Source organism: Nicotiana tomentosiformis, chromosome 4, assembly GCF_000390325.3.
Source record: "Nicotiana tomentosiformis chromosome 4, ASM39032v3, whole genome shotgun sequence".
Classification (NCBI taxonomy): Eukaryota; Viridiplantae; Streptophyta; class Magnoliopsida; order Solanales; family Solanaceae; genus Nicotiana; species Nicotiana tomentosiformis.
Genome location: NC_090815.1, coordinates 94,174,172 through 94,199,224, shown reverse-complemented (window position 1 = coordinate 94,199,224; position 25,053 = coordinate 94,174,172). Strand labels below are relative to the sequence as shown.

Genomic DNA, 25,053 nt, shown 5'->3' with positions numbered 1-25,053 from the left:
ACTTCATCTGGGATAACATAATATATCGATTTGGAATATCGGCTGAGATCGTTTGCGACAACGGAAAATAATTTGTCGACACCAAGGTAAGTAAGTTTTTCGAAGACCACAAAATCAGGAAGATATTATCAATGCCTTACCACCCAAGTGGGAATGGGAAAGCGGAATCGACGAACAAACTATACTCCAAAACTTGAAAAAGAGATTGACCGATTCAGAAGGAAAGTGGAAGGAAATCTTTCCCGAAGTCATGTGGACATACCAAACGACTTCGAAGTCGAGTACCAGAGTGACCCCGCTATCTCTAGTCTACGAAGCAGAAGCCTTAATACCGATCGATGTAGCGGAACCAAGACTCAGGTTCCAGTATGCTACTGAAATGTCAAACGGCGAGGCTATGACCACGAGCGAGGAATTATTGGACGAAAGGCGGGATGCAGCTCTGGTCCGGTTGGCCACCCACAAGCAGCAAGTAGGGAGGTACTACAACCGAAGAGCTAACCTTCGACATTTTCAAGTCGGGGAATTGGTGTTAAGAAAAGTAATATTACACACCAGGAACCCAAATAACGGGAAACTGGGCGCGAATTGGGAAGGACTGTATAGATTTGCCGGAATAAATGAAAAAGGCTCGTATAAATGCGAGTTGGGAAACGGTTTACAACTACCGAACAACTGAAACGTGGCACACTTAAATCGATACTACTGCTAAGGTACGAGTGCAATCCCCTCTTTAATTTTATTATATTACGGACTAACTTATGCAGGTACTAGGCCGTGGGCAAATGTGACTATTAGGTCTGAAAGCACGTGTTTTACTCTTTTTTCCTTGAATTGGTTTTTTCCCGAAGTAAACTTTTTGGCAAGGTTTTTAACGAGACAACAGTAAAACGTGCTACCTTAGTTTCGAAGGCCGACCTAAAACTAGAATTTCTGATCATTTGCACCGAACCAGCAACATTCGAGCCCTCACACATTCAGCCTCAGATAATGGGGGCTATTACCCCTAGGTTAAGATCTTTAGATTGTGCAATCACTTAATACTAAAAGCCAATACTTGGTAGTTAGGACTCGTTTTAAGGGTCAAGCGATCAAATGAACCGTACCCATGTAGCCACTGTAGCCACGACACAAGGCTTATACGCCCATGATTATGTACTCTACATACAAAACCATGAAAGAAATATTTGCTTTTTTTATACTTTATCACTATGAATTTCGCTCCATCGATGAATCACAACGGATCCTAAAGCCCATGAGCTACCCCGACTCGGGGACTGTCGTCTGATAAAAAATTGGATGGCCTGGGCTATCGAATCCCGAAGGCATCGAGCCTATTAGGTAGGGCCCAAACATGAAAGGCTACGGCCAACCTAAAACGGCTGGGAGACGTCCGTAGTCCGTACAAAGAAAGTAAGGCCCTTACGTATAATTGAAACCTATTAAAAGGGTTACCCTCAGTAAAACACCGTCGTATATGAATGAAACACTCAAGTTTCTTAATAGCTTTTGATTTTTATCAAAATTTTGAAGCCACGAACAATCCGGAGTTATAATCGAAATCAGGCCTTATTCGGGTTTTAAGAGAACGGATGCTCCAGATTACATCTAATTATATGCTAAGGCATTAAGAATGACCCACAAATAAAAAAATAACAAAATTGCAAATAGAAGCTTAACTGTATAAGACAGGGTGTTGCCAAAGTAAAAATGTTATATATTTCAAAAAATATGTACAAAGGCACGATAAAACGGCCTCAAAATAAAAAAAAAGAAAATGTTCAAAAAGGAAAAAAAAAGGGAGCTAAGGCATCTCTGCCTAATCTTCACCGGAGCTTGACTCGGCACCAGAATCTGCAGAACCTTCGTGACCTTCATGTATTGATGGAAAAAAGACATGATACGTGGAATGTCAGCAAGCTAACTGGGCATGACACATGGAGCATCAATGTAACGACAAGTGACATTCTCAATTAGATGAGTTAAGAATGCAGGAAAGATACGGGAGAAACACTCACAGGGTTATGTAGAGAAAAGAACCGAACCTCACAACTGTTAAAGATGAAATAGAAATGAAATGCATAAAGGCTGCAAAGAAGGGAAGGTACATGAACCAGAAATAAACAAGGAAGGGGAATCGGTACAATTATATGTAATCTTTAGTCATAAATGTATCAGCTATGGTTACATATGGTAACATGCAATCAATACAATTAATACCATTAGTGAGCCCAAATTAAGTATGAGAATCGTTATAATTGTATGCTCCTATATAAGGACAGAAATCTCATTTTGAAAGAAAAAAGGACGATTGTTATTGAAATCCACACTATTCTTCTTTGCTTTATTCTCTAGGCCTTAAGACTTAATTTTGGGGAGTGATTATCAGTTTATTTCTTATTTTCCATTGTCAATCATTTCCATTCTTTGATCTATTCTTCTAAAATTATTGGAAAATTGAAGTAAATCTTGGTTATCAATAACCCAATTTCTTCTAGATATTGGTTTTGACCGAGAAATGTATTTTTGGTTAAACAAATTGGTTATGTTACCGGGAATATGATAATCTGTTCACTTTCCAATTGCTAACAATCAAATATGTCTACCGTTAACGACAACAATCAGCAAAACCAATAAGGTGCAACTTCACCACACCACACACCAACGGGATCCCTTCAATAGTCATGTGGAACTTCGCCTGCAAGGTCCACTTCTCGTGCTGACGATCAACAGGGAAACGACCAAACTGTGGAGCAAGACGCTCTAAATAAATTAGCTGCGGAGCATGTGAATAATGTGCTGCAAGCTTCTATCATTGGATTACCTAATGCGGTGCAAACTCCTCCACTAGTTAACAAAACAACTCTAGATAACCCGCGTTTAGGGCTTGATAATTTTGGTAGTGGAGAAAATCATAATGAATCCCGTGATGGAGGATAAGGTACTCCAAATAATTCTAATTTATAAAGTATAGTGCAAACTTTGCAGAAATAGTTGAAGGAGCATAACGATCATATAGAGCAGATACCATGCGTGTCACCCGTAATCAAAGGGGTAGATATTGACAAGTATTAACAACAACCCTGGAAGCCAAGTGCAACATCTTTACCAATTCCTAAAAAGTTTAAAATGCCTGATATTCCCAAATACGATGGAACAACTGACCCTCGAGATCATGTAAATGCGTTCACTACTGGCGTTAAAGGAAACGATTTAACAAACAAGAAATCGAATCGGTTTTGGTCAAAACGTTTGGTGAAACACTCACGAAGGGAGCATTAACATGGTATTCTCATTTACCTAAAAATTATATTGATTCTTTTACGGAGCTTGCAGATTCATTTATAAAAGTACATTCGGGAGCTCAAAAAGCTATGAAAAGGATGGAAGACATCTTTAAGGTTAAGCAGGGGAATACAGAATTGCTCAGAGAATTCGTAGACAGATTCCAGCAGGAGAGGATGATGTTACCTCGAGTACCTGATAACAGGGCGGCTATGGCCTTCTCGAGCAACTTGTACGAGAAAAGTTCAGAAACGAGAAGGCCGAAGGAAAGTTTGCGAGAATTTTCAGCAACAACTTGGAACGATGTGTATAACAGGTATAGTACGAAGTTGGATATAGAAGAAGATACGATCACACAACCAAGGGCCGATGAAAGAGCAGGATCGAGACGTGCAGAATCAGAAAACAGATCCGATAAAAATAGGTACGAGCCGTACATAGGACCTGCTGGGCGAGACTCTCGATCTAAACAGAAAAGCGCACGATTCAACTCAAGACTAAGGCAAAAAGACATGAGTTCTTCATCGAGGTTCAGAAAGGAACGGGATGCCCGAAGCAATGACTCCAATACGCAAGCGAGGATAGGAGATTACAACTTTTATGTCAGCACCTCCAAGTTAGTAGTTCTTTTAAGAGATATGGGGGATAAGGTGTGACGGCCTAAAGAAATGAAATCAGATCCAAGCAGAAGAAATCTAGATTTATGGTGCGGGTTTCATAACGATTATGGCCATAGAACAACATAATGTAGACTTCTGCAAGGAGAAGTCGAGCATCTGTTGAAGAAAGGTTATCTTACTGATTTGTTCACTGAAAAAAGAAGATAATCATATATGAAGAAAAGACAAGAGCCCCCAAAACCTTCATCACCAAAAAGAACAGTTAATGTAATAATTGGGGGAGATGAGGTCAATGGAGGAACATATACAGCTGAAAAAAAGATGTCAAAAGTCACGGTTACTCACGGGAAGCGAGTTCGTCAGGTGTTGGATGTTAACAGTATTACATTCGATGATGAGGATGCAGACGACTTGATAATTCCTCATAATGATGCATTGGTAATATCTCTACTTGCACATGATACTTACGTAAAAGGAGTTTTGATTGATCCAGGTAGCTCAATGAACATCATTTTACTGAGGGTGGTGAATGAAATGCAAGATAATTATAAGATGATACCAAAGGCACGATCCTTGTCCGGGTTTTATAATTCAAGCGTTATCACAAAAGGGGAAGTAGTACTCACCACATTTGCAGAAGGAGTTTTCAAGGATACAAAGTTTCAGGTGATAAACGCGGACATGGCCTATAACATAATTTTGGAAGACCGTGGATTCACGATATGGACGATGTCCTATCCATATTACATCAAGTTATAAAATTTCCTTCACAGTGGGGAATTCGTCAAATCTGTGGAGATCAACAAGCTTCAAGAATTATCAACTCAGTGATGATTGCAAGCACAATAACCAATGATGCAGACGCGAAATAGCAACTACAGAATTCGGTTGAGGACGTTGCTACAAAGACCTCAACTGAAGACACACTAAGATAGACTGATGTTGATTCGAGACCCGATGTTATTCAAGATCCAGAAGAAAATGAAAATATTAAGACAACTACTGAAGAGCTCCAAGGTGTAATGCTATTTGTACATTGGCCACACAAAAATGTTTACATCGGAGCAAATTTAAGCCCAGAAATGAAAGGTAAGTTAATTGAATTTTTACGAGCAAACTCATATTGCTTTGCTTGGTCGCACTCAGATATGACAGGTATACCACCGGAGGTGATGACCACAAACTAAGTGAGGATCCATTATACCCACCTGTCAAGCAGAAGAAGAGGAAGCAAGGATCCTTCAAAAATAAAGTGGTCCATGATGAGGTACAAAAGTTTTTAAAAATTGGGTCAATACAAGACGTAAAGTACCCTGACTGGTTAGCTAATACCATGGTAGTTCCCAAAAAGAATGGAAAATAGAGAGTTTGTGTAGATTATACTGATTTAAATAAGGCTTGTTTTAAAGATTCATTTCCTTTACTACATATAGATCAACTAATTGATTCTACCGTATGACATGAAATTTTGAGTTTTTTAGATACGTATTCAGGATATAACCAAATAAAAATGAACCTCTACACGAGGAAAAAACTTCGTTTATCACATACATGGGGACTAATTGTTATAAAATCATGCCATTTGACTTGAAATATGCTGCAGTCACGTATCAAAGATTGGTGACTACAATATTTCAAGAACATTTGGGAAAAACTATGGAAGTCTACATAGATGATATGTTAGTCAAGTCAACACAGGCGGGAGATTATTTTCAACAATTGTCAGACACTTTTGAGATTCTCCGCAAGTATAATATGAAGCTAAATCCAAAAAATGTGCATTTGGCGTGGCTTCAAGTAAGTTTTTAGGTTTTCTTATTTTTAATAGGGGTATTGAAGTGAATCATGCGCAGATCAAAGTTATCAAGGAAATACCAGATATACTCACAAGCAAGGAAGAAGTGCAGAGATTAACAGACAGGATAACAGTCCTGGGGAGGTTTATATCAAAGTCATCAGAAAAAAGTTTTAAATTCTTTTCAGTATTGAAAAATCAGAATCAGTTTGAATGGACTGATGAGTGCCAACAAGCTCTCAAGGACCTAAAGTCGTATCTGTCAAATCTGCCTTTGCTAGAAAAACTAAAAGACGGTGAAAGGTTGCTTATTTACCTTGTTGTGTTAGAAGTAGTGGTAAGTGCGGTGTTGGTACGAGAAGATAAAGGTAAACAATACCCAATTTATTATGTTAGTAAATCTTTACTAGATGTTGAGAAATGATATCCACACTTGGAAAAGCTTGCTTTAGCATTAATTATGGCATATAGGAAGTTAAGACCCTATTTTCAATGTCATCCTATTTCTGTTATAACTGCTTCCCCCCTGAGGACCATACTGCATAAACAAAAATTATTAGGTAGATTAGCTAAATGGGAAATAGAACTCAGTGAGTATGTTATTATATATCAGCCAAGAACTACAATAAAATAGCATGTTTTAGCAGATTTTGTAGCGAATTTTAGCACGAATTTAATTCCTGAAGCAGAAAAGGAACTACAGGTTTCTACTGGAGCTAATACGGGGACTTGGATCCTATTTACCGATGGTTCTTCAAACGTTAAAGGAGCAGATTTAGGAAATATTCTGATTCCACCTTCAGGTGAAGTCATAAGACAAGCAATAAATATTATCCAATCACTAACAATGAGGCATAGTACGAAGCTATGAATGCAGGCTTGGAATTGGCATGAGAACTTGGTATAGAACAGGTTGTGATCAAAAGTGACTCACCGTTGGTAGTTAACCAGATATAGGAGACTTACGTGGCAGGAGAAACGCGAATGCAACAATACCTGGAAAAGGTACAAGAATTGCTTAAACAATTTCAGACATGGAAGGCTGTGCAGATACCCATGGAAGAGAATGCAGAAGTAGATGCGTTGGCGAATCTCGCGTTTGTCAAGGATGAAACTAATGCAGAAAATGTTATTGTGATACATTTGTTTCATTCGGTACTCAACCAAGACAAGAGTGAGGTAAATTTTAGTAATCTAACTTGGGATTGGAGAAACAAATTTGTTAACCTTTTGCAGTATGGTATCTTGCCTAAGGACAAGAAGAAGTCACAATTTCTTCGACAAAAAGTCGCTTGGTATTGATTAATTCGTGGAAATTTATATCGAAATATGTTTGCCGGACCTTTAGCACAGTGTCTCGGTCCATCACAAACGGAGTATGTGATGAGAGAAGTACATAAGGGACATTATGTAAATCACGTCGGGGGAAGATCATTGGTAAAGACAGGGTATTATTGGCCAAAAATGGAAAAAGAAGTAGAAAACTTTGTAGCCAGGTGCGATAAATGTCAACGATATGCCAATAACATGCACCGCCCAACAGAACTGTTGCATTAAGTTATTTCACCATGGAACTTCATGAAATGGGGCATGGACATTGTAGGTCTGTTGCCTCAAGCTAAAGGAAAGGTACATTTTCTGTTAGTTTTGACAGATTGTTTTTCGAAATGGGTAGAAGCAGGTGCTTTCAAACAGGTGCGGGAAAAATAAGTCAGGGATTTTATTTGGCGAAACATTATATATCGATTTGGGGTTCCAAAGGAAATCGTATGTGACAATGGCCCGCAATTCATAGGCACGAGAATCATAGAATTCTTTCAATGTTGGCAGATTAAATAGATTACATCCACACCTTACCACTCTGTGGCTAACGAACAAGCTGAATCGACAAATAAATTTATTATCAATAACTTGAAAAACAGATTAGAAGAATCAAAAGGCAAATGGCCAAAAGTATTACCGGGGGTGTTATGGGGTTATCGAACGACATCAAAAACAAGTACGGGTGAGACTCTATTTTCGCTTGTATATGGTACAAAAACTTTGATTCCGGTAAATATAGGTGAACCAAGTACGAGATACACACATGCTACTGAGGAAGCAAATAATGAGGAGATGCGAGTAAATTTGAATTTATTAGAAAAAAGGAGAGAATCAACATTAATTTGAATGGTAGCTCAAAAACAGATGATTGAACGATATTACAACAGGAAGGCTAATTTGAGATACTTCAAGATTGGGGACTTCGTCCTCAAAAAGGTGTTCCGGTCAACAAAAGCAGCCAATACAGAAAAGTTGATCCCAAATTGGGAAGGCCCATATAGAGTTCAAGGCATCACTGGAAAATGAGCATACGAGTTGGAAACCATGGATGGCAAGATGCTACTATCGAACTGGAATGCAGTTCATTTGAAGAAGTATTACTTCTAGACGAGGAAAGTGCCCACTGTCAGGTATCACGCAAGTTCAATTTTATTTTCTTCTTTTGAATTTTACTAACCATTTTAGACGATAGAAAAAAAGTTAGCCCACACTAAATGATGATATTAGACCCGAAAGACACGGAGAATACTGAGTTATTCCCGGTCTAGGTTGCAATGTTTTTTATGGAAAAAGGGTTATGCAGTCGTCATCTAAATAATTATCTCCGAGTCTCGTTCGTATTTTCCTTTTCAGGGAATGAACCAAAAGAAATGAGTGATCTAGTGTTCGAGATTTCATACTTCAAAGCTCCAACAATGAGGGGACTATGCATATAGAAGAAAGCAAAGAACCAAAAAGGCATAGTTCAAGCCTGAATCAAAACCCTTGAAGAAACCTTGAACATTTTTCAAAGGAGTTTGAACTCGCGAAAAGGATGCAAGATATTCCATATTCCCACGAGTTTTAGGTGGAGGCCAAAAATTTAGTAATGGGATAGTAGACCCGGATTTGTATTTAAAAATCTGCTACAATAAAAGTAGTTATGAAAATGATGTACGAAATTTATTTGAAAGTTTAAAACATAAAACTTCCTCAAATTATTTCTCTTTTCATGTCTGTTTCATGTTTATATATTTACACCAATATGAAGATGAGACGTCATCTTCATCAGTGTCGTTAACATAAAAGGGCCCTCTTTTATAAAAATCCGTGCTTATCAAAGTCACGGACTATTAAGGAATTTTTAAATGCAAGAAAAAGCTCAAATATAAAAAGGGCAAAGAGCATAATATGCGACAAAAGCAACCAGAGCATTCATATATATTGACTTTAAAGAACAAAGCTGATAACTTTTCATCAAACCCCAAAAAGACAGGGGCAACCAAAACAAACTTTCCAAAAAAGTTGTTAAACTAAGGGAAAAGTAACATAAGGGAGTTCAAATAAAAGCCAATAAAAGAGTAGGGAAAAGAAGAAAAGCTAAGGAGCATCATCAACAAGTGAAAAAGGATCAACTTGGGGAGAAGTGGCTTGAACAACATCTCCTCCAGGAACAAGTCCATCTCCATCACCTTTAGAACCTTCGTCTTCAGGTGTGGAAAAGCTTTGCCGTTGCTGAGTTTTATCAATTGCTTCTTTAGCCCTAACAATCTCAGTATTAAGGTCAAAACCTTTCTCGTTGGCTTCAATTAAAGTCTAGAGGCGAGTGTGTCACGCCCCAAACTCGGGGAGCGCGATCGGCGCTCAACCGACTGAACCCGGCCGAGCAAGCCTGTTATATTTCCTTATACCCAAACTCATCTATGAATAAAGAGGAGATGCACTCCATTAGTCAAACACTGAAAAGATTTTATTAACAACTCCCATTTCATTTCCATTAGCAGCTTCATTCATAATTTCCAAAATATTACAAGTTTATAGATATAATGAAAAATATGTTTGCCAAATACCAACATTTTTAGTTCAATTCCCCACATCAAACACCACCCACAACCTGTTTACGGAGCCTCTAAGTACAATAGAAGAGTAATATGGAAATGTCGGCACAAGGGGGGGCTATACCACAAAATACAAAATACAACATCAAATGATATTAGGACCAGAATAGAGTAGGGCTCACCAAAACCTGCTGAATAGGGAGTAACTGCTAACAAGGACCAAAGTTGCCCGCTAATGAACCACCTGCATCCATTGAAGATGCAATGCCCCGGCAAAAGGAACGTTAGTATATATAGAATAGTACTAGTATGTAAAGCTAACTGTCCTCTTTCAAAATAGAATGCCAATATAAGAAAGGGAAAACCATAGAAGCAACAAGTCACAATCAACAATATCCAAATGCCCAGTTAAAACATAACAATTTTCAAAATACGAAAATAATATATATTTTTGGTTGGGAGATCTTTAGCACCGATATACCACTGTTCACAATACCAATACCTCCATACTTTTAGTACGGAGTCCGATCACGACCCAATCGGCTAGGCCATCTCATTAGAGACATCAACCACAATCTCTCAATACCAATACCACCGTACTTTTAGCACGGATTCCGATCACAATTTTAATTACAATTTCCAAAACAATCACCACCATGTGTGCGGTATGGCGTCTGATCACGATCCGATCGGATATGCCATCTCACCACAATGCCGTGTGGATCGACATCATCCTATTCTATCAATCATCCCATCCCAATTAATGGGGAATAATTTTATCACATCAATCTCATCCTAAATAAGGGGAATAATCACAATCCACTCCTACACTGGCACGTGTAGTTTCGAGGTTAGGTTATTTGATCCTACCCTTCCTCAGTGACTATCGATACTCCCAAATACATTTTTTATTTGAATACAAAGGAAACAGAAGTACAAATTGCATTTTACCTCACAACCTTTCATACCGTATATAGCCTCATTGGCACTTTCAACCACTTACAATATCATTATTTCACTGGCTCTCTTGGCCATACATATGATTCTTCATTCATGGCACAATGGCCGTATTTCATATTACACACTTTCATTTCTTTCCTTTCATGGATCGTCATCATAAATATCAACATATAAAATATTCTGTGAATCACAACTTTAAATTCATTAATAATGAAGACTTTAAATACGTGGATTTCTTTCCAAGAATGAATTAAAATGATTGGCAATCGGTGCGCAAGTTAAAATCATAAACATGTAACACAACATATATTCTTGAAATACCTTTCCCCAAAAAGGGCAATACACCATTTCCACTCACGAATATGTAAGAACGCAAAACACATTGCAAATACTCAAAAAGCATAGCATTAGTTAAAACAACCACATATGGGCATGACTTGAGTACATAAGCTTTTAGGTAATTTTATTTTTAAAATAATTTTGGAACAGTTGAATTAAAGCTCATTTCATAATCTTTCTCACATCATCTTATTTCATTGGCACCATTAGCCACAAGTATAACTTTCTTTCTTGGCACCTTGGCCACACTCTATATCCCCAATACACTTATTTCATTTTCAAGGCTCTTTATAGATTATCAACAACAAGACATTTTCAATCAAGACTTTAGGTACACATATGAACAATTAAGAGTCTTAGGCATATTGAGTTTTTCTCACACAATTTGGCATACTAGCTTTCATTTGATACACTACCCAAAGCCATCACATTTTAATACACAATCAACACTTTGAACACATATATTTCGACATAAGGCTCATTCTGAATAGTCAAGTTTATAAGGGATAACCCGGAACATAGGAATTAGGAACTTGAGCCAACAATACTTGAAACTTAAGGGAACATCATGGAATTCATTTCTAAAAGATTAGTTTAGCTAGCATGCCTCAAATTCGTCCCTTAATGATACTATAACGATCCACTGCACTAAGCAACTTCAATCTACAATAACAACATCCAATGGGACCAATATTAGTAACAAATTTCATAATTTAGGCCATTTAGGAATTTTATCAAACACCTAGTAGGCATGAATCTCTACACCTCTTAACCATATAATTAGTTCATCCAACTACTATCATGTACCACCAATTTATCTCACCATCATTCTTAAATAATTCATAACTTCCAACATCACATACATGACCATCCATCCACACCCAACCAACAAAATTCCATCAAATAATCACCTTTCAATCTCTACAATGGTTATGTATTTAAATTGGGAACTTATGGCTTCCAATCACCATACTATAAGTTTTAATACTCAATTCATACTCATATTCCCATAATATATCCATACATGTAAGTCTAAGGGTGTAGGATTACCTTTTGGAAGAAATTTTGCAAAACCCTCATTTGAGTTCTTGAAGATATTTCTTGAAGATCTAAGTATTTTATGTGTTGATTTTATCAATACTAGTGTAGAAATGATGGAATTTCACACCAAGATAATGGGGATTGCTGCCCTTGAAGAAGAGGGGAGTTGGTGGTCTTGAGTGAGTGGAGAAGAGCTCTAACATTCGTGCAAATGAAATGGGGAAAATGAGCCCTGAATTGGTTTAAAAAGAGCTGGAGCTGGGGCGCGCCCAGTCTGGCGAAGTGACCCTCACTTCGCTGTCCACTACATGCAAGGGAATACATGATCCACGCCCAGTCGTTGTCCGGCAAAATAACTGGTGGTCTGACTTTAGTAATTTGATCATAACCTTTAGTAGGAAAGTCCAAATGACGAACGGCTTGATGCGTTAGAAACTAGATTCAAAGGGCTACATTCCAGGGGAAAATTTCATTGAAACTATATTTGTATTATGAGATTTATACCCATTCAAAGTCAAGTGTTGTGCAAATTTGGGCATCTATTCCTCTTAACATTTCCAACTCGTTCCAAACAACTTCTTCCCACTTACAAACCTCCTTAATATGTTCTAAAACACTCTCCATATGTATTTGCAAGTCAAACTAATTTGGTTTTATCCCCTAGGTCTCCTTTAGAACTCAAAGACATTATTCCTAATTATTGTTGGTGCACTATAAAGTCTTAAATTATTAGAAAATTCTTACGGTGCCTTACAGAGTGTTCAGAAAATCCCAGCTAACATCCAACGATGACTTATCCTTGAGGGCCTCATAATCCTTATCCCACTGATCTATCTTAGATCTCAGCCCTTGTTGTTCTGCTTTCGAGCCTTCAAAGGCTGTCTTCAAAAGGGCAAGAGAACTTTCAAAGAACTGAATTTGTCTGTAGAGGTACGGAGATCTTCCTGAGCTTGGGTAACGGTCTGAACCAATTCACATGCGTAAACCTCTTTTTGATAAATGAGTTCTTTCAAACCCCTTATCTCTTCAGTAGCCTTGGAAAGTTGTTCAACAAAAAAGGATTCCAATCTATCCTTATCCTTCCCGACTTGACTGGAAGAAGCTTTTTCAACCGCTAACTCAGCGGAAACCATTCTCATTTGTTGCTCCAAAGCACTCTTCTCTTCTTTAAGAACTTCCTTTTCCAGTTGAAGACCTTCGAATTGTTCTTTATAGTTGTCAGCCTCGGTACGCGATTCAATAATTTGCTGATCTGTCTGGGAACCTCTTTTCATAAGCTCTACGCCAATTAAATTAATCTACAAAAAGGTAGGGGATGAAGAGTTATGAATGAGGAAAAAGAAGGAAGGAAATGTAAATAAACTTATACCTTCAAAGAAGAATGAACAATGTTATTCATTAAGGTTAGTGAACTATGGTTTTGTAACTTATTCTTCTCCACGGGGCCTAGCAATGGCTTCAACCACATATCAGCTTGACCAGACTTCCTCAATAAGTTCCCGCCCTCAGGGACCTCAATTACAACTCTTTTCATCTCCTTTCTGCTGCTAGAAGACTCAGCTTCTATATGAGAAGCAGTAACGGGAGCGACAACTGGAGTAACATCAGGTAAATACATAGAAGGGTTAATGGTAGATGGAACTGGAAGGGAAGCGAGAGGTAATTCTTCAAAAATAGGCTGGAAATCTTCTTCACCCTTGAATCCTTGGGCGAGCAACCTGTCAACAGGACAAGATGGAGGATTAGCAGCGTCTTCATCAGAAATCACTAAAGGAGAATTTTCTGGCTCATCTATGAGTCTGAAAGGAATCGAACTCAATGGAAGGTCATACAAAGTAGGAGTTTCATCATCAGAAACCACGCGTCTCCTGACACGCTATTTTCTCACCAAAGAACCTTCTTCTACCTCCTCTTCATCATTTCTACCTCCTCTTCATCATCATAGCCACGAGCTTCATCAGTTTTCCTCTTGGAGGAAGATGCACTCAAAATCCATTCATGGTCAAGACTCACAGAAAGCCTGGTTGATGGAACAGACGTGGGACTAATGCCATGAATAGAAAACCCTAATAAAAAAAAGGAGGATGAAAATTTCTCATATGAACAAGTAAAAGAAGAAGAAGAATAATGAAGGGAAAAAGTACCGTGCATTTTCACTTTCCATCCGAATTTTTGAGAAAGAAACTTCCAAGATCTTTTGTCAATAAGAGTAGAAACCAATATCTTTTCTACCCATGCACAGAAGTCGGGAATCTCATCAAAGATTTCCATGGTTGCCGAAACATGGGTATGTGATTACATGAAGTAATTCAAGACATATAAAAAGAAAAAGAAGAAAACTTAAGTGCAAAGTTCCACTTTTCCGAAAAAGGCATGTTTTCTTCACTCACTAACCCTCTAGTGGGGGCAGCAGCAAAGCGGACGTACCAGCCACAGTCTCGATTATCCTCGGGGATAACTAAAACTCTTTTACTTCTAGCCATGAGGGAAAAAACTCCTTCACGGAACAACTTGGGGAAATAAAGATGAAGTAAGTGCCGAAAGGTAAAAGGGACAGAAACCAAATCCAAAAAATAATGAAGGCATGCAACAGCCCTCCATATGATGGGGCCAATCTGTCCAAGGCACACATTAAAGTAGCGACAAAACTCTATAATCACTAGATCAATGGGAGGTTTAAACCCTAAAGTAAAGGGGTAGGTATAAACAAAAGAAAAACCGGCATGGTAAGAGGTGATTCTTTGGTTGGCACCAAGGACTAAAACTAGGAAATATGGTTTCCAATGACATTATCATCGAACTAAGGAAACAAGACCGAAGTGATCAAACTTAGGTAAAGTTTAGCAGGGTTAAGGGAAGCTATAGAAGAGACTTTATTTCTCATGGTCTCATGATCTGTTACAAAAGAAAACTCTTAAGGAACAATCTCTACGACTATGGGTTCACGTACAGGTTCATTCAAGTCCCTATTTCTAGAAGAAGATCTAGGGGTTAGTGGAGCCCTAGATCTAGAAGAAGATGGCCTGGCAGAACTACTTTGAGAAGAGGAACCACAATTAGATAATGAACAAAGGCTACAAAGTCTACCACCTCTCCTACTTCTAGTAGGGGCAGTGGAAGGAGCAAGTTCGTCAACGATCAAAACTTTGTGAGGGTCTGGTGTTGACGAAGACATGTTTAACAAAGAAAATACAGAAAAAGGGTACAAAGATAAGAAAAAGGATTAAGGTAATGGATACTGAAGGAAGAATGCTTCAAGAAATCAAAAGGAATGAAGTAATTACAAGAAGATACAACCGTTGTTAGAAATTGGTCATTATGAAGCATCATAATGGATGCAGCCGCAGAAAAAACCCTAAAAGCACGGAGAAACTGCAGAACTAATCGTAAGAAACCACGTGGCATATGCATTAAATGAATGTGACATACGTTGCATCGATTCTGAAGACGATGATACTCGAGAAACGGCACCAAAGAATTCCCTCCATAAAAACTTACCACTTCTTGAATATTCAGTTGAGAATATTCAGAAAGTGGGGGACTATCTGTATTGGTGGAAAAAAGACATGACACATGGACTGCCAGTAAGACGACGGGGTATGACATGTGGAGCATTGATGTAACGACAAGTGGAATTCTCAATTAGATGAGTTAAGAATGCAGGAAAGACACGGGAGAAACACCCACGGGGTTACGTAAAGAAAAGAACCGTACCTGACAGCTGTTAAAGAAGAACCAGGAATAAAATGCATAAAGGCCACAAAGAAGGGAAGGTACACAAACCAGAAGTAAATAAGGAAGGGGAATCGGTACAGTTATAAGGAATCTTTAGTCATAAATGTATCAGTTATAGTTATATGTGGTAACAGGCAATCAATACAATTAATACCATTAGTGAGCCCAAATTAAGTATGGGAACCGTTATAATTGTATGCTCCTATATAAGGACAGAAATCTTATTTTGTAAGGAAAAGGGCCGATTATTATTGAAATCCATACTATTATACTCTAAGCTTTAAGCCTTAATTTTGGGGAGTAATTATCAGTTTATTTCTTATTTTCCTTTGTCAATCATTTCCATTCTTTGACCTATTCTTCCAAAATTGTTGGGAAAGTGAAGTAAATCTTGGTTATCAGTAACCTGATTTCTTCTAGATATTAGATTTGACCGGGAAATCTATTTTTGGTTAAACATTTTAGGATCATAAAGTTTTTTTGCCTCAGACTCAAGCCTCTTGGCCTCTTCAATCTCGGCTGACAGATCAAATCCCCAAGCATAAATCTCCTCGAGGGTCTCCCTCCGAGACAACCACTTTACATACTGGGTGTTTGTTATTAGATGGGCCTCGGCTATATCCACATCCATTTTATACTGGGCCAATATTTCTTCGACCTCGTAGGAATCAATTGAGGTTGCATTCAATTTGGACTTCAGTGCGATATATTCCCGACCAAGGTCATCCCGTTCCGAGATGGCTGAATCCAGTGGTGCCCGGAGTTCGTCATTTAGCCGAGACCACTTGTCGGCCTTGTCCTTTGCTACCCGTAGCTGGTCCTTGACCGATGCTAATTCCTATTTTGTAGCCTTATTTTCCGAAGCTAGGAGGTCCATCCTGTTCCTAAGCACCTCGACCGTAGCTTTGATCTCGTTCATCTCGACCCGAAGCTGGTCAATCAAGTCTATCTTCTCTTAGACCTGCGAAGTTGCATCGTTAGTCACTACGTGTAACCTCTTATTTTTAAACTCAAAACTCATTACCTTCTCGACCAGTTCGACATGCTCCTGTTTCATTGACAAGGCCTCCTTCTGTGCTTTTTCCAGCTCGGTTCGGAGAGTCGGGAGATCCTTGAGTGCCTCGTCTTTTTGATCACTGAGAACCCTATACATGTCCTTCTGCTGGACTTGCACTTTGAGCTCGAACTCGATCTGGCTGACTTCCATTCGAGACCAAAGGAAGCTTTCATGGTGGAGCACTGAAGCTTAAAAAACAAAACGATAAGATCGTTAGAGCGTGCTGAAGCTAAGCAAGATGCGCAAAGGGCATAAGGAATAGGAAACTTACCCGGTTTAGTGCATGTTGTGCCTCGTTAAAGAGGCTCGATGTGCCTACTCTGTTCATCTTCGCCTGGTCCTCCTCGGTCACCAGGCAGTGAAGATAGCTGGCCACACCTACCAGAGCGGACAACACCCTGGTGTCCACTAGGATAGTAAGAACGACCGTTCTTTTATGGTCGGGATCCACACTCGGAGCTGGGAACTGCCTCACCAGTTTCGGGCTCGAGCTCGGCTCGCCTGCTCCCAACGGCACATCCTTTTTTGGGATCTCCAGGTGGCCAAACCCGGAATTATCCTCCAGCGCGCCCATGTCCATGCCGTCAAAAAACATGTTAAGGGCCCCGTCTACGCCCCGTTTCATCTCATTTGACTTCTCCTTATCGACCTGTGCCTCGTCGAACATGGACTCTGTATGAGATGGTGACTCCGCAATGTCAATGACACCGGCTATTTCCTTTGGGGCGGGGATAGTTTCTTGGGAGGCCGTAGCCTCTGATTTGATTTTTGTCTCCCATGCTAAAGAAGGATCGGCCTCTCGGCTACCTTCCTCGGTTACCACATGTTCCTCTCCATCAATGGTCGACCCATGAGCTACGAACTCTAGTTCATCGTCTTTAGGCTAATCCCTGAGTCGGAAGAGGGAGTCGGGGTCCAGTGCCCTGGCTTGGTTACTCTTCTTATTGCTTTTATAGACCCAGACTGTTATCCTCTTCTTCTTGACCTCGACGTCAGGGGAGCCAGAGAATTTCCTCTTTTTCTCCTCCCGTGCAGCAGCTCCGAGGTGTCCCGAAGCGGAGGGTTCGACAAGTGAGGACGGAGCCTTATTCTCATCTAATGGTCGAAGCTCAATGGTCTTGGGCAAACTTTTAAAAGAGGAAAGACTTAGTAGAAAAAAAAGTTGAGTATGAAAGCGAACTTGTTCCGAAAGAGCACTCACCATGGGAACGTGCTTCCCACTTGCCCTTTGAATGCTTGCGCCATTCGCGCTCAAAATACGATATTTGTTTGCAGATCCCCTTAATCCACTCCTTGAAGTGGGGGACTGCGTTGGGAAGTTGGACAACCGCTGTACAGTGATAGGCACATGCAATTAGAGAAAGAACAAAGGAATACCAAGTACTTAGGAAGGAAAGAAAACTTACGGGTTGAGTTCCACTTCTCAGGGAACGGTAGAAATTTGGGGGGGAATGAGGTCCTTAGTTTGCACATATTTGGGCATTTCTGCCATCGGATTCTGGAAAATATGAAGATTTGAAGGTGAGGATGAAGATTTGAAGATAAAGATGAAGGTATGAAGGTCAGATTTGAAGATTTGAGGAAGGAGTATGAAGATTTAAAGATGAAAATATGAAGATTTCGAAAACAATATATGAAAGTTGGAAGGAGTTAGGAATATGTGAAGAATTCGAGGGTAAGTCATGGAGCTCTGTAACCGAAAAGTAAAAAAGTGAAAAAGAGATCCAACCTTTTATAGAGAAAGGGTAATCAATGCATGACGTTTCGAATTCGGGCACGATCAACTGACGGCTGACATGTGTTCGAAGTCAGAACGACGTGACTGATGGGACGTATTGTTGACCCGTCAACTTGGTTCTAGTGTACAGAAGAAGGAACCAGGGTTAATTTATCACTTTCTGTCACTTCGATAAACTACTCTCCAGGAAACGAGAGGACTATCTATGTACGGGTAAAATCAGGGGCAGAGTTTTCCCCAACGATGTGGAAACAAGGGGGAAGCATGGTCCGACATGATTATAATCGAGGCCTAAGAACCCCTCGTATCAAAACCCAGAGGAACGAACGATCTATCTGAGATCGGGCACGGTGAAATAACGGACCCAGACCAAGTATAGCTTTTGGACTTCGAGAAACGCGGAGAACAGTTACGCATGACGAGTAGGGAGCAGTAATATTTGCCCTCAACCGGATATTACGGCGTGAATCCCGTTAAGTATCAACTGCAGATCAACATTTACAGAAAAAGATGATTTTTTACCTTATTTAGACTTGTACGAGGACTAAAATTCCCCTACTAAATAAAGGGGAAGGTTTTCCTTATTCTGACACTAGGTGACAGGCAAATCAAAGCAATAAAAGTTTACTTTTGTCCTCTACCTATTGTTCAAAGCGTTATTCGTTTGTTCTTTTCTTTACTCGCGACGGAGCTTGTACCGAAGGTCCAATCTAGGACGAATTCCAGTGTTCAATCTAAGATCAGGCTTGATCACCACATTACGATTGATTTGATCATTTATTTTGTCTTTAACTCATTTACCTGTTGTTCTTAATCATTCGTATTGAACTAAATCGCATATCCTTTAAACCGCGTACAAATTTAATTGTTACTCATTTCTGGGGTAAACAAACTGAATGGACATTTCAAAATGGTAAGGCGATTAATGTAATAAGAGAAACAAGATGATTTTAGACTTCTATAGAAAATTAGGAAGAAAAATATTGGGATTTATATAGATGGTGACTTGGCACACGTCACCTAATATCTTTCTTCATTTATTTTTACTCTGTAAAGAGAAGGCAAATCGTCAATGCTAATACAGGTGAAGCTTCATTGTGATTATTTCCTTCCTTTTCTCAATGTGAATTGAATAGTTGTTAATCTTTTTTCTTAATGTATACTAGTATATATACTACCGTTAGGAAGAAATTACTCTCCAATTTAAATTGGTAGTTTTTTATTTTTTTTTATTTTCGTTTTTAATTTTAAAATAATTTTAAAACTCCAACTTGAAATTACTCCCCAATTTGAATTGGTAGTTTGTTATCTTTTCTTTTTTCGTTTTTTTATTTTAAAATAGTTTTAAAATTCCAACTTAAAACTACTCCCCAATTTAAATTGATAGTTTTTTTTTAAAATTTATATTTTCGTTTTTATTATCTATAATAAGAATATTATTGTATTAAAATAGATGGTATTGAATTAGCTCAACGGTTATACAAAGAAATTCTTTTATTATACGTCATAAATCTACTAATAATTATAATAATAATTATTTTTGTATTATTTTCAATTAGAAATTAAATTGAAGTCTTCTTCCCGTTTTTATTTAATATGAAAGTTTATTATTTTTATTAAGAAGTTAAATTATATATTTATATATTTATATATTATTTCCTTAAATTATTGTTTATATTTTTGTCTTTAGTTTTATCTATTATAATATTTTTTGTTTCATGATCTTATCCATATAACTTAAAAATATATAAATATTTAATTATTTTTAATTCAAATTCAAAAACAGTACCTACTTATTAACTAACCTAACTAATTTTATCCTAAGATTTGATTCTTGTTTATTTTTTGTTGTGACACTTGGCATCATCACATTGATTTGTTTCTCCTATTCTATATAGATAGAAGATTTCTTTATAGCAGTTTCCTTAAAAATATGTAGATATTTAAGTATTTTTAATTCAAATTCAAAAAGAGTAATTACTTATTAACTAACCTAACTAATTTTATCCTAAGATTTAATACTTGTTTGATTTTTTGTTGTGATACTTGGCATTTGTTTCTCCTATTCTATATAGATAGAAGATTATTTTTATAGCAGTTTTCTTAAAAATATATAGATATTTAATTATTCTTAATTCAAATTCAAAAAGATTAACTACTTATTAACTAACCTAACTAATTTTATCCTAAGATTTGATACTTGTTTGATTTTTTGTTGTGACACTTGGCATCATCACATTGATTTACTTCGCCTACTCTCTCTTTCTCTCTCTCTCTCTCTCTCTATATATATATATATATATATATATATATATATACACACACACACACACATATACACACAACTCACACACACTATTATTAGGAAGAAACCACTTCCCAATATAAATTGGTAGTTTTTTTTTTTTTTTTTTAAAATAAATTTAAAACTCGAACCTGAAACTACTCCCCAATTTGAATTGGTAATTTTTTTTAATTTATATTTTCGTTTTTTATTATTAAATAATTTTAAAACTCTAACTTTTTGGAGCTAATGTGTCCTAAAAATTTATATTTGTCATCTTATGGTTATGTCAGTTGGCTTAATATGGTGACTTTGCTTCTCTTTTTATTATATATAGATTTTAGCATTTTAACATTGTCTATTTGAGTATAAAAGAACAATTCTTTAGTAAAGTATCATATATTGTAACCGAGCCAATTCACAGAACTTTTATGTTCTCATGTGAGATTGAATATGTTGAGACCCGACATTTCAACAACTGAAGTTTTTTGGAAGTTAATTTTCTAATAAATTTTTCTGGAAAAAATGAAAAGATAGGGGAGTAAGAAAGAAAAAATAAACAAAAAGAAAAGAGGAAAAGGTAAAAAGACGAGATGAGTTTCACCTATATATTTTATCAACTATCTCTAGAAGACCATAAAATCTGAATAATGTAAAATTACAAAAAATATACTCCCTCAATTTTAATTTAGATGAGGTAGTTTGATTCGGCAAGAAGTTTAAAGAAAAAAAAGATATTTGAAACTTGTGGTCTTAAAAGCTTAAAGGGTAAAAGCTTTGTGGGGCCATGACATATGTGTGATTATAAATTTTTTTCATTAAGTGTAAAATGAAGAGTTTAAAGTTAAATTATTTTCAATTGTAGAGATGTGTCATTCTTTTTTAACGAACTAACAAGGAAAGTGTGTCATTTAAATTGAAACAGATGGAGTACAATATAATAAGATCGATTAAAACTTGAATCCGATATATTTAGGTTTTGCGATTAATATATATTTTTAATATTCGGATATTAGAAAAAATTATTTGACTAGTTAATATGTAATTGGAAACTTGACCCCAAGGCCTAGTAATCACCTTCAAAGTTCACATGTGAATCTTCTGGTTTTTGGCCATTTCCATGATTAGGCTCCGGATCTGCCACACAACAATCTGAGATTGAGTGTCATAAGTGCTTGCATCCAGGGCCGGATGCAGTATTGTATCCACGGGTTCAATTGAAATTATAAGCATAAATTATTACAACAAATAGTAGATATGAACCCATAACTTCAAAAATTATAACGGTCTCAATATTAAGAACCTTAAATATTGAATTCATGGAATTTAAATCCTTAATCCGTTTATGCTTGCAACCAATCCAATATATTCTTGGATGAAACCGTATAAGCTACATCTAATCACTTAATAGAAATCTCATGAGTCTTTGTTTTACAAGAAACTCTAAACTCCCATGCAGCTCCTGAAATAAATCAACTTCAGTACGAATTTTAGCCATATTCAAGGTCTCTGTCGATCTCTCTTTGTTGCATTATCCACGTAAAGTGGATGTCTAATTGCATTAATTTAGTACTCAAAACAGAGCCTCTATATATGATGACTTGTTAGTGGTGGGAGAAAAGAAAAGAATACAAGTTTAGTTATCCTCCATGGGTAAAACACAAAAGAAAATAAGTCTTTTCTAAACACTTTTTTGTACGACGTCTCATAAAATACTTAGTGGGAAAATTTTGAGGGAAAGTCAAATTTGATTATATATTGTCATGACCCAAAATTTCAATCGTGAGGTCGTGATGTCGCCTAAATCCGTTTGCTAGGCAAACCAACATTAGCAAATTATTTAACCATTTTTAGCAATTTTAAGACAGGACCTTAATGATACGAAACTGAAATAAGCTGAATTAGATGTGATAATTACAACGTAATGCAGTCTAAACATATCCCAGAAATCTGTAGTCACAAATACATGAGCATACTAGAGTTCTACAAATAGAGTCTGAACAAAATACAACCGTTTGAAATAAGGTAAACAGTAAAGCCATAATAGAAGGGGACTTCAGGGACTGCGAACGCTATCATCTCTACCTCAAGTCTCCTGTTGTAAGTCGATCCGGGCAAGAAATCCTCTGCACACCGCTGAGACCAACACCGGTATCTGTACAAAAAGTGCAGAAGTATAGTATGAGTACAACCGACCCCATGTACTCTATAAGTGCCGAGCCTAACCTCAACGAAGTAGTGACGAGGCTATGACAAGACACTCACAATATACCTATACAAATAATAATAATGGAATGCACAAATATAGATAAAACGGAAAATTCATATAAACGGACCTGAAGGTCAACTATAAGAGGGCCCCAGAATAACATAATATCAAATCTCATATCGCAATATCGAGAATAAACTCTACAACCACAAACAACTACAACACATCAAATCCATTGCGGCGTGCAACCTGATCCCAATATCATATCAATATCTTATAATTTCCTGTTATAGCATACAACCCGATCCCCCAATAACAATTTATTAACATAAACAACTCAACACCATTATTTATGAAATATCAACACAAAAGAGAATGAAACATGCGAAACAATAAGGAACTACCAGTACAAACGGAGAATATCCAATACTTCATAATTTCAAACCTTGGCAAAATATTAAATTTTGTATAAAAGTTCAGTTATTTTACTCATTGACTCCAATTATTCTCATTTGAGTTGTGTTGATTGTTATTTGGCTTATCAAGCGGGTTGTGCTAGGTGACATTATGACTAGATTGATTTTGGGTCGTTACACAAACAAGGATGGCCGTGATGCAACGCAAGCAAGAACCTTGCTAGGGTCCGAAATGTCCAACCTTACGAACATGTTGGCCAAAGCCTGAACATCCAGAGCTAACAGACTTTCCCTAGCTAGGATAAAAGTAAGACTCCCCATGCTCTTAACCTTCTTACTCAAAGCGTCAACCACCACATTGGCCTTTCGCGGATGATAAAGAATGGCGATATCATAGTCCTTTAGTAGCTCTAACCACCTCCGCTGCCTCGTGTTCAAATCCTTCTGCCTGAATAAGTGCTAGAGACTTCTATGATCCGTGAACACCTCACAAGACACGCCGTAAAGATAATGCTTCAAAATCTTGAGCACATGAACAATGGCTGCTAACTCCAAATCATTTACTGGATGGTTCTTCTCATGGGGATTCAACTGAAGCGAAACATAAACAATCACCCTGCCATCCTGCATTAACACACACCCAATGTCGACTCGTGAAGCATTACAATAGACTGTGTAAGGACCCGATCCTAAAGGTAAAACCAGAACTGGAGTTGTAGTCAAGGCAGTCATGAGCTTCTTAAAGCTCTCCTCGTATTCATCAGAACACCTGAATGGGGCACCCCTATACGTCAATCTAGTCAATAGGGCTGCTATAGATGAAAACCCCTCCACAAACAGTCTGGGCCAACTCCGAACTACCTTAATATTCTTTGGATCTACCTTAATCCTCTCACTGGTCACCACGTGACCCAAGAATGCCACTGAGTCTAACCAAAACTCGCACTTGGAGAATTTAGCATATAGCTTCTTATCTCTCAAATCTTGGATCACAATCCTCAAGTGCTGCTCATGCTCCTTCCGACTGCGAGAATACACCAATATATCATCAATGAAAACTATGACGAAGGAATCCAAATAAGGTTAAAATACGTTGCTATCAAGTGCATAAAAGTTGTTGGGGTATAGGTCAGCCCAAAAGACATTACCAAGAACTCATAATAGCTATAACGGGTCCTGAAAGTCGTCTTAGGAATATCTGAAGCCCTGATCTTCAATTGATGGTACCTCGATCTCAAGTCAATCTTCGAGAATGCCCTAGCACTCTGAAGCTGGTCAAATAAATCATCAATACGTGGTAGTGGATACTTGTTCTGATAGTAACATTGTTCAACTGCCGGTAGTCAATGCACATTCTCATAGAACCATATTTCTTCTTCATAAATAGCATCGGTGCACTCCAACGCGACACACTAGGCCTAATGAAACCCTTATCAAGCAATTCATGTAGTTGGTCCTTCAATTCCTTCAACTCCGCTGTTTCCATGTGATATGGTAGAATAGAGATGGGTTGAGTGCCCGACACAAAATCAATATCAAAATCAATATTCTTGTCGGGTGGCATGCCCGATAGGTCTACATGAAACACATATGAGAACTCCCTCACTACTGGAACTGACTTAATAGTAGGAGTGCTAAATACACCAAACACCCCTGCTCAATAATTTGTTGTGCCATCAAATATGAAATCACTCTACTAGGAGTGTGACCAGGA

General features: G+C 37.7%; 1 protein-coding gene across 1 annotated transcript; it reads left to right on the top strand.

Annotated features, from left to right (window-relative positions):
* The first annotated feature begins 4,118 nt into the window (after window positions 1-4,118).
* LOC138910160 (uncharacterized) lies at window positions 4,119-4,777 on the top strand. The gene is made up of 2 exons (XM_070201382.1): window positions 4,119-4,571; window positions 4,679-4,777. The coding sequence occupies exons 1-2, from the start codon at window positions 4,119-4,121 to the stop codon at window positions 4,775-4,777; spliced, it is 552 nt and encodes a 183-aa protein (XP_070057483.1).
* Window positions 4,778-25,053: the final 20,276 nt, after the last annotated feature.